Consider the following 14,101-nt stretch of genomic DNA (forward strand, 5'->3'; position numbering starts at 1 on the left):
ATCCCAGATGTCCCAGGCTGTGGTCTTCTCAGAGCCCTTTTGCAAAGACCCTCTCTCTGCTGAGGGCAGTGGGTTCCAGTCACCACTCAGCTGGCCTCAGAGAGCCCCGGCGCCACATTGTGGAGATGCCTGTGCCCATTGCTTCACCAAGGATTTCCCAGCCAATGTCCCCACGTGCTGTGGCACCAGCTTGGGGTATGTGCTGGTCTCCAGGCACCTTTGGGGTTGCAGAGGGTCTTCTCACCTTGTGCCTGTGAGTGGGGACATGGGGCAAGTGGAGCAGAAGAGTGTCTCCATGGGCAAGTTACAGGTGGACAGGCTGGTTGCTTGCAGCCTCCTAAAATGATGCATGGGAGGTACTGGGGGCACGAAGTCAGAACCCTGAGGTTCACTTGCCACTCAGCTCCTTCTGGGCTGCAGCCTGTGGTGGGGCCGGAAAGGCAGCTCCATCGTCAATTTCCATGTGATACAGGATCCATGGAGGGGCTGGGATGAGCAGAGCAGACTGAGGTGCAGAGCTGGAATCCTGGGCTTGGATGTGAGCCCAGAGATGTCTCCTCCATGGGGAGGAGGAAGGCAAATCAGGCAAATCTTCCTCATCTAGTCCAGCCACTGCATCCTGCACCTATGGAAAACGGGGAGGGGGAGCCCTGGGCAGCGGATTTGGTTTCAGAGCCCACATCTGCAATGCCTGCCAGAGCAGACTGAGAACCTGGCTGACTCTTGGGAAGGGGGCTGAGGGGGCTGCATCTGTGTGTTCCCAGCTGTCCCCAGTGTAATCCTTCATGAAAGAGAACCCTCTGCCCTGCTGCATCCCCATTGTCAGGTGGCAGTGCTGCCTGACCCTAAATCACCTGCCACTCCCAGCCTGATGGATCACCATGGAAATAGGGGTGCTTCCCCCCAGACCAGCAGAGGGAAAGGGTCTGGGGTCTGTGGGCAGGGGTCCAGACTCTGGAGGCTGCAGAGCAGGGCTTAGGATGTTAGTAGTCTGTGGGGAGAGGCTTGGTGCCCAGGAACTGCAGGGCAGAAGTTGGTACCATTTTGCAGAGGGATTGGGCTGCTGTGAATTTCAGCTGCTGAGAAAGGGAGGCATTGTGGAGCAGGGTTGGGGATCCTGGGGGGCCATGAGGCTGGGGGCAGGCTTTGTCCCTGGGGCAAGGGCAGGCTTGGCTTGGGCTCCCCGAGGTTTCCTTCCTGGCCCATTGAAGAATCGCTGGCTTGTCTGAAGGATCATTGACCTGTGGATTTCCTGGGCAGCGAGTCCCTTTCATGTGGCCGCGTGCAAACTCTCATGACATCACCACGGGCTGCTCCTCCTGGAGACAAACCCAGTGCTTTTTAGGGTTTTGCCTTCCCCCCCACCCCAGCCTGTGTGTTTTGGCCAGGGGTGACCCGACGAATCACGTCCAAGAGCAGCCACTCTGGCAGGGAGATGGTGCGCAGGGCTGGGGGGCAGGGAGAGGGCAGTGTGTCCCCCCCGTATTGAATAAACATGGGCTGGCCAGGGCTGGAGGGGGCTTTTCCAGCCTGGACCACACCCCGGGGGGCTATTTTTTGCCATGAATGAAAGGGCTGTGTGCTCACAAGGCAGGCTGGCCTCCTGCCGCTGCTGCTGTGCACGGAGAGCTCTCTTGACACTCAATCCTGGTGCCTGGCTGGGGACCAACATCTGCACTGAGCACAGCTGGGCACTGCCCGTGGGACACCTGGGTACCTGGAACAGCTGGGCACTGCCTGGGGGGACACCTGGGCACCTGGCATAGCTGGGCACTGCCCATGGGACATCTGGGTGCCTGGTACCAGCTGGGCACAGCCTGGGGTGACGCCAGCAGGCTGCCATGCCTGGGAAACACGGATTGTCACAGGGCAAGGAAGTGATGGTGACTCAGTGGCTGTGCCAGCAGCAGTGCCAGGGCTGCTGGGGCAAGTTGGACCCAACCCTACTGGGGCCATGTGCCTGGGGAGTTGCCTGAGGCAGCCCAGTGGGGAGCCCTGCTGCTCCCCTGCCCCACACAGAAATGCTTCCTGCTGCAGTTTCGGGTGACAATGGGGCAGCATCCCCAGGGGCTGCCCCTATGGCTGCACCCGTGCTTGGGAGGAACTGCAAAGCCACAAGGGTGGAGCAGCTGCCTCCTGCTCAACCTTGGTCCTAAACACGCCCAGATTCCCCCCAAAAGCCCCTAATCCCACCTGGCTCAGCACCAGCTTCCTCTCTGGGCCCTGTTAGCTCAGCTAATCCCTTGTGTGCCAGGTTCAGGGATGTACTGGGTGCAGTAGTTCCATGGTTGTCCCCCTGTCATCCCCAGATTTTGTTTCTTGAGTATGAGGGCTGCTTTGCCAGTTCCCTGCCCTGACCCACACTCCTGCTGCCTCTGTTACACAGAGATCCAGGGGAATCATGAGTGCTTGTGCCCATGAATGAGTGGCCTGTCCTTGCTGGGTGGAGCTGAGGTGCTGGATCCCACCCTTTGCTGTTCCTTATCGCCACACAGCATCCTTGTGATTCACCAGGTGTGGCTCCCTTTCCATCACCCCACTTTGCAGGAAGTTTCCTGGCCAGCCCCCCCATGAGCTCTGTGCAATAACAACAAGCTGGGATGAGCTGGCTGGCCTTCCTGAGCAACCCTACAATAACAGACCAGTGCAATGTGTCCAGCTTTCCTGAGCAGACAATAATAAACCCGCATGAGCTGGCACACTTTGCGGAGGAATCCTACAATAATAAGCCTGGATGATGTATCTATATTCACCGAGTCAGCCTAAAATAACAAGGCGGTGTGAGCCACCCAGCTTCCTCACAGATAAGCGGGGTCTCTGAGCTGTCCCCCTGGGAGAGGAGGCATACTGGCCACCAGGTCTCCATGCCTTCTGCTCCTGACCCTGGAGAAGGCACCCTGTGTCAGTGATGGGTCAGGTTGGTGGAGGTGAAGGCTATAGGTTCTATCAGCCTGTGACTCTCCCTTCTTGGAAGCAAGTCCTCACTAGTCCTGGCATTCTGGGACCTGCCACACTTTTTGGGACCTGCCTCCTTGTCCATCTCCCTTGCCAAACTGGCACCCAGTGCCAGCTTCCCCAAAGGTTTTCCTGCTGTTACCCCATGGGCTGCTGGACAGGAGGACAAGTGCCCATGGTCAAGCTGCGCAGCAAGGCCCAGCATCTTCCAGCATTGCCCAGGTGGGGAGGCAATGCTAGTGCTGGACACAACTCTTTTTCAGGGAGTTTGTTGGCACTTGGGCAGGGGGAGGGCTTGGATGCCCATGGGTTTGCTTGGCAGCATGGCAGGAGGGCCTCTTTCCAAATGGGACGGGGTAGGGACGGTGCCCACTGAGGGTGGAACCGCTCACCCCCTGCCAGCGTCCCTGCCAAGCCCCAAGCTGCTCCTGGTGGGTTGGTCCTCACATGACTGGGAAGGAGATGCTGCAACCTCCTGCCCCACCTCTGCTCTGCCGCCGACCCTCCTTTCCCTGGGATTTATCCCTGCCCGTTGGATGCAGGAGTGAGTGGGCAGAGCAGGGATAGAACCCCCCCCAGCATCTCTGCATGGGGGGAACCAGCATCCACCCCGGCGTGGCGGCGGCACAATGCAGAGCCCCCGCTGCCACCACGCCCCTCCGCTCAGTGTCTGCGAGAAAGGCTGTAACCCAAGCCACAGAAGCAGCACAAGGAGAAAAGAAAAGGGTATTGAGCGGCGGGGCTGCTGCGGTCGCCGGCCAGCATAGACTGCTGGTTGTTAAGTGAGTGCCTCGCTTGCAAAGGCTGCCTTGATGAAGTGTGAGACAGCACTTACGGAGGGACGCGGGCAGGCATTCTCGCTCCATCTTCCGCTCACAGTGCCGCTCTTTATGTGCCTGACATTTGCTCGCTGGAAAGGCCCCTGAAGTCAGGGGGAAAGGAAAACATTGCCGGCAGCAGGGCCAGAGCGGTGCTGGGAGGAGTGCTGTGCCATGCCGGGCTGGGCTGGGCTGGGCCGGGCTCCGATGCTCCTCTGTCCCGGCCTCACCACTCGCTCTTCCCCGGGGTGACCCCTTCACCTCTCAGCAGCTCTCCGGCTGCCTTCCCCTGCCGGCACCGCCACTTCCTGCCAGGTGTGCTCAGCCTGGCTGCCTGCCTGTGAAGCCCTGGCCATCCTGCCCGTGCCTGCTCCAAGGGCGGGCTGGCAGCACCGCCAGCTCTCCTAGCTGCCGCTGCTGCTGCCGCTGCTGCTGCGTGTCCCCTGGGACTGCATGGTAGGGCAGATGGGGACAGTGACAGTTCGAGCTCAGGGCTGGTCCTTTAGCCACCTGCTTCTGGAGTATGCAGTGCCCCACGGAGTAATGCAGGCTGGGGTGGGTGCAAGTAGATCTAAGGGCTGGAGGAGCTGGGAAAGGGCATCAGTGGTAAGTGTGGGGCACCTCGGAGTGCCTGGAGGCAGCTCTGCCCCCAGGGAGAGGGCTATTTCCCCACAAGGGAGCTGGGGCAGGATATCTGGCCGATGTACCCTGCTTCATCCCAGGGAATAAGCACCCCTTTTCCTGCCCTTGATACCAGCTGGAGGGGGGCAGTTCAACTCTCTCCATCTATTCTCTTGCAGACAGATCCTCTGCTGCTGGAAGAGGGTGGGTGAGCATCTACCTGGATCCCAGGGTGGGTCTCTCCCTAGCCTGACATTGGCATAACCATGGGCAGAGATGCCCAGCATAGATCCAGCAAGCCATGCCAGCCCCATTCCCAGGAGCCTGCACAAAGCTTGTGGCAGGGTAGAGTGCCAAGGGCAGCCTGGCCCTGAGGCACAGGAATGCACCAGCCATGGAGCCCTTCCCTTGTCCGCTGTGGACTGTCACAGCATCGCCAGACTTCATCCACACCAGTGTGGCAGTGGCCGTGCCCAGTGCCAGAGAGCCAGTCTGCCATTCCTGGTCTGCCACTCCACCACGCCGCTTCCGCGGAGCCCGCTGGCGGGGACAGCCTGGGGAAGCCATCCTCCCCCTTGGCCCACACCCCTTGGCTCCCGCCCCTGCAGGAATTATTAAGTGTGCCCCTGTGGAGCATGTGCTGAGGCTGGCCACGGGAATGTGGGCAGATCTGACATACAAGCCACAGCAGCCAGGCTGTAATTTCCAAACAGGCCCCATTCGCTCTGTTTTCCAGTTAAAAATATATTAAAAAATAGGAATGTGGGATTTGTAGTGAAGAATGTTGGTAACCGCTTTGAACGTCTGGTGTGATAATGAAAGGGTCAGTCCCCAGCTTTGAGCATGACCGATTTAGACTCTGGTGCTTGGCACTGGAAGGGGGGCCCAGCACGAGCCAGCCTGCCTGCAAACCCGTCCTGGGCCAGGGAAAGGTGACGGTTTTGTGCTGGTGGCATGGTGCCGGGGTGGGTGATGTGCCCCTTCTGCTCATACTGCAAATTGCTGTCCCTTATGGCCCCTTGAGAAGGGAGTCTGGGCAGGGGGTGAGTAAAGGCAGAATGCCTTGGAGATAGATTCTGTACCCTGCCCACCACTGACCCTGCTACATCTCCACGCTGGGGTGCAGCCCCATAGCCCAGCCCTCTGGGTTGGGGTCACTGAGCGAGGCTGCAGCCCAGCTCCCCCTGAGCTGCCCCTCCACACCGTGGAGCTGTTGGTGAGCATGGCTTGCTCTCAGCACGAGGTCAGGCACCTGCCCCCCTTTGCTGGGCACCCCCCCAGTTGCAGTTCAGGGTGTGCTGCGGAGCCTCCCGTGCCGCCTCCACAGCCTTGAGTCCCTCCTGATACGGGGGCATCCCACTTGGCCTTGTGGCCAGGTAGTCATAACAGGCCAGACAAGCCATGCCAGCTCCCCAGGCATCACTCTCTGGTGCCTGGCGAGTCGTGTGGAGCAACTCGGCCAGCACTCCCCCAGCGGCCAGCCCTCTGCTTGTGCGGCTCCCCGGACCTCAGACATCATGTTTATCCTGGAGATGGGTAATCAGGGAAAAACAAGTCACCAGAGATGAGGGTTGATGTCGCAGTGGGGACAACTTGTCTGCAGCAGGGTTCAGCTTCGGAACGGAGCAGTGGGGCAAGGACGAAGGGGAAAATCACCTGTAGCCAGGGCTTGTCCCCCATCCAGCCCTTTTGGGGCCACTTCGTTGTCCCTCTCAGCCTTCGGGGCCATCAGGTGGCCGGTGGCTGGCACAGCACGCTCTGCTCCCTGCTGAGTCATAGCTCTGCAGGGAAACGCTTCCAGCTCTGGTTAGAACCCATTTCCCTCCGGGGCTGTGAAGCGCAGCCTCCCAGTCCCGCCGCGGGCCAGCTCCGGCCACCCCATGGCCCCGAGCCCGCAGGCTCCAGCCGCCGGGAAGGGCAGCGGCAGGAAGTGGCCGCTGACTCCCAAATTCCACCCTGGGCTTTCTGGAGCTAAGCCCTTCCCGCAGGCGTGGGCAGCAGGTGCCCTGCACCTGCAGACCCCTGTGCCACCCCGGATGCCAATCCCCCAAGGAGTGCTGGGCACTCCTCCCAGTGCCTCTCCAGGGTGCCACCTCAGTGGGTGTGTGTGCTGCTCTTGGGGACACTGTGCGGCTGCAAAGATGGTTTGCCCCATCCCCAGGGACACCATGGGGACACTGCTGGCTCTGGGCAGCTGGGGCTGAGCACTGAGTGAGCAGCTGCCCTGCCCAGATCCTTGCTTGAATGCTGTGAAGTGGAGCAGCGTGAGCAGCCCTGGGCCTCGGGGCACATCCCAGGTGCCATCCTGATGGGTTGGAGCAGAGGAGATTGGGCAGCACCCTACACCTGGATGCATAGCCTGCCCCATTGCCCTGGCATTCCCCAGAGACTGGTTGGTGGCAGGGAGAGGGGATGGGCACCATAGTAGTGGCACCCAGAGCTGGCACCTGGCTCTGCAGGGGACTCTCCTGCCCTCCTGGGGCACTGACCCACGCAGCGCTATCTAGTACATTTTGCTCACTTCACTGCCATTCCTGACTTTCCTGGGAGCTGCTGTTTGCTTTTCTCTGAATTATGACTCCAGCTTGTGCCTTTGATCTGGGCTGTGTCAGCCACCCGTGACCAGGCCCTCTTCTGCCTTTGAAGTGCAGTCACCTTCCCAGCCTTGGATGCTGCTTTTGAAACCTTGGGTGCAACTGTTGGCTCTGTGGGGTGAGACAGTGAGACAGCAGGGCAAGAGCATCTTTGGGGTGCCTGAGGTGCTCAGCATCCCTCCTCCTCCTCTCTGGGACCCTGTCATGAGCCAGTGCAGCTAACAGCTTGGCGGCTGGGTGATGAGGCATTGAGAGGTGTGCTTGCCCAGTACCAAACAATCCCAGGGATGCTGGTGGGATGCTGGCAGGATGCTGGCAGGATGCTGGGAGCAGAGCATCGCTCCCTCCAGTGGCAGTGGGCAAGGACAGAGGAAGTGACCTGTATAGCAGTTGGTCAAAAAGCAGATGCCAGTGCCATGCATTTCCTACAGCCAAGGGGCCTTTCATGCCTGTGACTCCAGCAGAAGAGATGAGACCTGCATGGAAAGTGTCTCTCTGGGCACCAGCCAACCCATCCTGGCATCAGCCCTATCCTCCCACCCTGTCTGGCAGGGAGCAGTGAAGAGGGCTCAGCCTACCCATTCTGCCCCTGGGAAGCTGGGGTCAGGCTTTGGACTCTGGCCTTGAGTGGGTCTGAGTGTCCCCATCCCCTCCCCACTTTCCTGGCCCGGAGAGGATCCTACCTTATCTGTTACACTTTGTTCTCCTGCTGTCTGGGTGTGGAGCAGGGCAGAGATTAGTGTGTGCAGACCTTTGACACACACACACACAAACACACAGAGAGCCACACAATCAGCCATGCGTGCACCCGCAGCCATGCTCATCTGCACACTGCTGCACACACAGTCCCTATGTACGTCATCATGCTCACACTCACCTGCACTTGTAGGCCCACACTGTGCCCCACACACCCCCCGCAGCAACCCCTCCAGGGCACACACGCGTTTCCCCATCCCTGCACGTTTGTTTGCTCACTGTGAGCTGTGTTATGGTCCCAGTGGAGTGTGGCGCTTCCCCAGCCCGCCAAGATCTCTCATGTGCATCAGCATGGCCCAGCAGGAAAGGTGGCATGCCGCTGGCAAGAGGTGCAGGCAGGAGGAAGGCGGCTTCCCATGTCAAGTCTGGAGGGAATAAAAATGTGTGCAGGGAGGCAGGAGCTGTTCTGGCAGACGGGGAGCAAACCTGGGCATCCCTCAGTTCACTGTCACCTCATTTTCAGTTTCCGTGGGGCCACCAGAGATGCCTTGTGCTGGAGGCTGTGGTGGCAGGCAGGGGCTGCCTGTTCCCACCTCTTAATGAGGTCATGTCCCTGCCCAAGGCTCGCTGTCCAGATCTGCAAGCTGCAGCCCATGCTGCTCCAGGCAGGGAAGCCAGAGCCCTTCCAGAGCGATCTTATCTCCAGCATTTCATGAATGACCCAAAAGCCTCTGCAGTCTGCCTCTCAATGGGAAGGCAACGCAGTGTCCAGAGCAGGTGTGTGGGTGTGTGCACAGCTGGGAGCAGCCACATCCCACCCAGTGCCTGAGCTGCCTGTTCCCACAAACTGTGCTGCAGTCCTGGGGTGAAACAGATGCAGCCTGACAGGCAGAGGGGGGCACAGCCCCTTCTCTGCCCCACAGCGGCACCGTGGCAGGGTGACCTGGCAGATGATGTCCTGGCAGGGCGATGGTGCCTCTACTCTCTTCCACAGACCCTGCCCCGGATCTGCGCTGCGGATGAAGGGCGGGAGTTTGCCTCTGCTCTGCAGCAGCTCTACACTGCAGTGACACAGCAGGAGGCCAAGCAGGCTCGGAAACGGCGTTGCTCTGGTGAGGAGCTCCTTGGCTGTGGCATGGGGAGCATGTGATGCAGCCATCCCCTCGACTGCTGAGCCCCATATCCTGGGGGAAGGGAAGTATGGCCCCGGGTGCAGCTCACCCCATGCAACAGCGTCCCCCTTTGCTTTCCCCCCATGGGCTGGGCTCCCCATCCAAGCACAATTCCTGGAGTGGCTTTGGGCAATGCCTCATGCTCCCTTATCTCAATCCCAAATTGCGTCTTTTTCTGGTACCAGAGGATGACGTGGACACAGCACCCACTGCAGAAACCACAGAGCACCCCCATCCACCTCCTCCATCCCAGGAGGATGAAACATCTTCCAGCAACAGAACCTCGGTGAGTGCTGCTCTAGAACAGTCTGTACCAATGGCAGGATGGGGACCACATCTCCTTCCTGTCCTCTCATCCAAGCACTGTGCCCATCCAGGATGGGCTCGGAGTCTCAGCTTGGTTCCTAGCCCATTCTACCCCATGCATCCTGACTGGGGAGTGTGTGATTGCAGATGTGTATGTATTTTGCACTCCCACAACAGAGATGACAGGAATATCACTGCTTGCACACTTGCACACACGCTGCATGATCCCCCAAGGTGGAACTGACACTGCCTCCTCTTTGTTTCCAGCCAGCCTCCTCCCCAGCTCAGAAGCCCCGGCTGCCTGCAGCCAAGGCCAAGCCAAAGAAGGCAAAAGGGCTCTTCAGCTGAAAGATTGCTGCCAACCCTGCCAAGGGTCTCTGCTTCCCCCAGCATCCAAGAGAGGAAGTGCAGAGCACCCATGCATCATCTACCTCTTCTCTGCATCTCCTGGTGGACCCTGCCCAGGTCATGGTCCCCTCCCAAGATGTCTCCATTTGGGGAGATGGAGCTCCTTTCTTCAACAGTGTTTCAGGAAACAGCTTCTCTAACTCTTCCCTGGTGCAGAGTTTGCCCAGGCTTCCTCTCATGGCAGAGCCAGTGCTGGACCTGGGAGAAGTGGGAGGGATGCTGCCAGTGGATGTGGGACAGCTGGGGCTCTGGCAGAGCTGTGGGGTTTGGCTGCTCTTGAGTGGGTTTTCAATAAAAGGCTGTGTCTGGGTGGGATTCCTTCTCCTTCTCTGTCCCACCAGGGCTGTAGTGTCTAGGAAGGGATGTAATCACCAGTGCTGCTGGGTCCCCCTCAGGCCAGTCCTGATGTCCCAGGGGCTTGCAGTGACTCTGGACAGTGAGCAGGTGACAGCAGCTCATTGCTGTGGCACAGCACAGCCGCTCCCAGCCATGCTGTGCCTCACCCTGAGCAGCAGTATGTGTTTTGGGGTGTGCACAAGAGGATGCCCAGATCATGGGGGCACAGCATGCTGAGGGGGCTGGAGCCCCTGTTCCTGTCCCACACCAGGATACGCACTGTGTGCTGGTGCCTGCAGCAGCAGGCTGGCAAAGGCCCTGGATGGGCTGTGGGGCACCCTACATTTGCAGGCACCTCCACCATAGTTACTGGGCAGGTGATACAGGGTTGATTCATGCTTTGGCCTCCAAGGAGCAGGAGACAACCAAAACACTAACACACTGAATGCTCCCAGGCCTGGGAGCAGCCCTGGAGCAGCTTACAGATGCTCCCTGGACACAAAACACCACTTCCATCCCTTCCCACCCCATCCATCCATCCATCCATCCATCCACTCCTGTTCTCCTCTTCCAGCCCCTGGGTCATCATGCTTCCTTCAGGACTGGAACCCTATTCCTGTGTCCAAGCCAGGTCCTACAACAGCATGCAGAGAGCCAGGCAGCAGGCAGGCTGCAGCCAATGGTGCTGCTCTCCTGGGACAGGGACCCATGCCCCCAGCTGTCCTGCTCCCTGGGGCTGGGCCAGCTGCAGCCATGCTGCCTGTTCTCTTGGGCAGAAAGGGGGAAATAAAAACATCCAGAGCAGTCCCTGTGTCTGTAGAAGGGGAATGAAAGGGCCTTTGCTGGGCCACAGCCGACCAGTCCCAGGGCGAGTGCAACTGGTTGCTTTTTATATTTCCTTTCTTAGGGAGCAGCATGCAGGGCAGGGTGGGTGGTGAGAAGGGAAAGCCATGGGATGCAGAGCTTGTGCCGACTGCCGTAGCTTACGCATCCTGCATTTTCCCATCTGCAAGCATCTTATCTTGGCAGCTTTGAGTCTGCCTGCTAGGCACTTGCCCCCAGGGAGGGTCCTGCTACTGGCTGAGGGGTAGGACTGGGGCAGCAGGAGTTTGGCAGTTCAAGAGTTTCCTGTATCTTCTGTCGCCAGGCTGTCCCTGGTGCAACCCCTACTCCGTCCATATGGAGTCCATCTCCTGGCGCAGGAGCTGTTCTGTTGCAAGCCTGGTCCCTCAGCTCCCTTCTGGCTCTGGGGTTTGTGCTGTTCCCCCGTGCATGCCAGCACATTCAGGAATGCTTATGGCCCTTGTGAGGGCATCTGGCTTGTCTATCCCCTTCGGGTGTGAGAAGACATCACAGGGAGAGGCAGGGCTGAAACAATCCCAACCTGGCTGTGCCAGTGGCTGGTGGACTCTGTGGGGGAGGAGCGGGTGGTGCAAACCAGCACCTGCACCCCTGGGTCTTTCTGGTGAGTTACTGTGTCTCTGCTTCTCCCTGGGGTACTCAACCCTGGGGGGAGCCAGTCCCAGGAATGCTGCAGAGGTGTTGCTCATGAGCCCTGTCCTGCTGCAAAGTCTCTGTGGAGTGTCCAGCAGCCCTAAAGACCTGCTGCAGGGATAGATCCTGTTCGTTCACCCCTCTCCCAAGGCAAGGGAAGGTGTGGATGCAGGAGCATGGATGGGGGGTAAATAAAAGCAGGAGAGTGAAGACAGTAGGAAAAAGAGCTTTGCCAATGTCCCCCAGGGAACCGCAGGGACCCTGGCCCTCAAGACTCCAGCATGGGGCCACTGGTTCCTCCCTGGCCCAGGTTGTCGCCAGCTCCGGGGAATGTCACTACACATTGTCCCATCCTGTCCCGCTGGGGTCTCCTTCCCTGTCCCCACCCCCTCCTCCCTGGAGCCGGCTGGATTTGAGCTCCCGACACACATTAAAGGCCACAAGTTCGGCCTTGGCCTCCATAAATTTGATTCCATAAATATTAGTTTTCTCAGGGTTTAATGAAGCCGTTATGCTGGGCACGGCCCAGCACCCCGACCCGTGCCCTTAATAAGGGCTCTGTGGCCTCGATTAAAGGGACCTTTCAATCGCTGTCAAGTATTTTTAGAAAAGGAAAAGAAAAAAAAAGAGAGAGGGGGGGAGAGAGAGAGAGAGGGAAGAAGACGACCAAGGCAGCGAATAGGGAGAGGAAAATCCCAAACCCGTCCAGTGCAAAAATAGAGAAATAGCACCACCTAGACTGCCTGGCTCGGCTCCGCCGCCCGCTCGCCCTGCGCAGAGCCCAGCTCCGGGCAGCCCTGGGAGCCCAGCAAGGGGTGCGCAGGATGCTGCACTGCCGCTCGCGCAGGGACAGTGGGATGCGGTGGTGGGGAGAGCCGAAGGACAGAGGAAAGAGGCACTGGTGCACTGTCGGAATGCAGGCAGGAGCAGTGCGTCCTGCCGTCCAGGCCAGGAGTCCCGGCGGTGCCTGAGAGTGGCCGAGTGTGGAGGGAAATGCCATGTGATAAGGGACAGACGCTGCATCTCTCCCACCTCCACTGTAGCAGCAAGGGTCCCTTCCCATCAGTTGCCCAAGCAGGAGTGCCCCTCCCCAAGCAAATTTTCTCTCTCAAACACTGGTTATGCCCACCCTGTCTCAGCCTCCAGCTGCCTCCTCATACACCCAGCCTGGCTACCCTATCGTGCCTGATGTCCCTGTCCCACTCAGCCCCATGTGCCCGTGGGCTTTGCCTGGCAGGAGCACTGGCTGACATTGGGAATGCTGCATGGACAGGTGATGGACTCTGCACACAGCAACAGGGCACTGTCACTGCTCGCTGTGGCCAGAGCCGATGCACAGTGCCACGGCCCCTGCATGGGCAGGAGTTGCTGTCACCAGCAAACCCAACTCCCTGCCTTCCACCCTAGGCCTCCATGGGACAGGAATACTGTTACCAGCAAGGGCAGGGCTAGGCTGCTTACTGTGAGCCTGGAGCTGCTGGGAGGGGGACAGAGGCTTGTGACATGCACACTGCATGCTGGCAGGCTGCAGAGGTTATTTGGGGGTCTGGGTTTGTGACACTGGCATTCATAGGGGACTTCTCCCTGGGGAAGTGCTGCAGCCTCCAGATGCAGTGTTATCCCAGATGATCCTGCTTCACAGTCTCTTGTGATGTGCAAAGTGGGAAGCTAGGTTCGTTCCTTTTGTTGGGAGTACAAAACACCCTAGAAGATTCTGTGAATCTAGTCCAGGGGTCCATAGAGTCTAATTTTCCTGTGCTAGTGATGCACAGAGACTTGTGTCCCTTCTGCATCCCTGAGAAGCCAAGGGCAAGGTTGGCGAATGGTGCTGTGGTACATCCCCTCTGCTCTCTCTGCTGATGCCCTTATAATGCTCCACTGGAAGGATCAGCTGAAGAGATGTAGAAGTGGGGTAGCCTGGGGCTGCTGGCCAAACACCCTAGCTTCATCATGTGCAGGAGCAGTGGGATATCTGCCTCTCACCATCCTGCTCAGTGGCAGGACGTCATAGAGGCTCTGGGAGCTGGTTTTGGGTAAGCAGTATGAAAACCAGTACAAAAACCTGATGGACCATGGCTACTGAGTATGAAAACCTGACGGAGACACCTCTGGCCAGCTGCACTTTGCTCGCAGCTCCTGCAAAGGAAATGGTCTACTGGGGGCAGTGGATAGCAGCATCCCAAGTCTGTGGGTGATGCTGGCTCCCCCGCCTGCATCCCTCTTGCCCAGGTTGCTCGGTGCTGCTGAGACCAGCAAAGCCCTGCAGCCAGAGCTGGATGTCTGGCTGGCTATTCCAACCTGGCCACTGTGTATCCCTATGAGTGACCTGTGCCCTGTGCCCACTGAAGAGCTGACAAGGGAACATCCCTGAGAGAGTTGTGTGTGTGTGGGCATCCCAAGGCACTGCCTCACCTGGGAAGATCCTAGGGAACCAGAGGGTGTGCAAGTGGACCTGTGCCGGACCCCTCCCCGGCACACAGCTGGGGGAGAACCGGGGGGGGGGGGCCTGCAAACCCTCGCTCCTGAAATCAGGGTGTTATATTTACTTTCCCCTTTTGGCAGCTAGAAGGGGAAGCCCATCCCAGCCCCTCATTGTTGTCTCAGCGAGTTAATCAGATGCCATAATCCTGTTGTGGAAATATCGGGCCTCCCTGGAAACAATGGGGAGCGAGAATATTGTGGTTAAATTTCAACCAGCTGC

The 14,101-nt window shown here is 58.9% G+C and overlaps 1 protein-coding gene across 3 annotated transcripts in view; it reads left to right on the top strand.

The window, feature by feature from the left end:
- The window catches only part of NHEJ1 (non-homologous end joining factor 1), a 43,308-nt gene extending 33,423 nt beyond the window's left edge, over window positions 1-9,885 (top strand). For 2 of the 3 annotated variants that reach the window (XM_032115406.1, XM_032115407.1), the window contains exons 6-8: window positions 8,679-8,796; window positions 9,042-9,142; window positions 9,434-9,885. In XM_032115406.1, coding sequence (XP_031971297.1) covers window positions 8,679-8,796; window positions 9,042-9,142; window positions 9,434-9,850 — 636 coding nt within the window. In that variant the 3' untranslated portion in view covers window positions 9,851-9,885. Of the gene's footprint in view, window positions 1-8,678; window positions 8,797-9,041; window positions 9,143-9,429 lie in introns of all 3 variants that reach the window. The other variant, XM_032115408.1, reaches the window with a different exon arrangement.
- Window positions 9,886-14,101: the final 4,216 nt, after the last annotated feature.

This window comes from Corvus moneduloides, chromosome 7, assembly GCF_009650955.1.
Source record: "Corvus moneduloides isolate bCorMon1 chromosome 7, bCorMon1.pri, whole genome shotgun sequence".
Taxonomy (NCBI): Eukaryota; Metazoa; Chordata; class Aves; order Passeriformes; family Corvidae; genus Corvus; species Corvus moneduloides.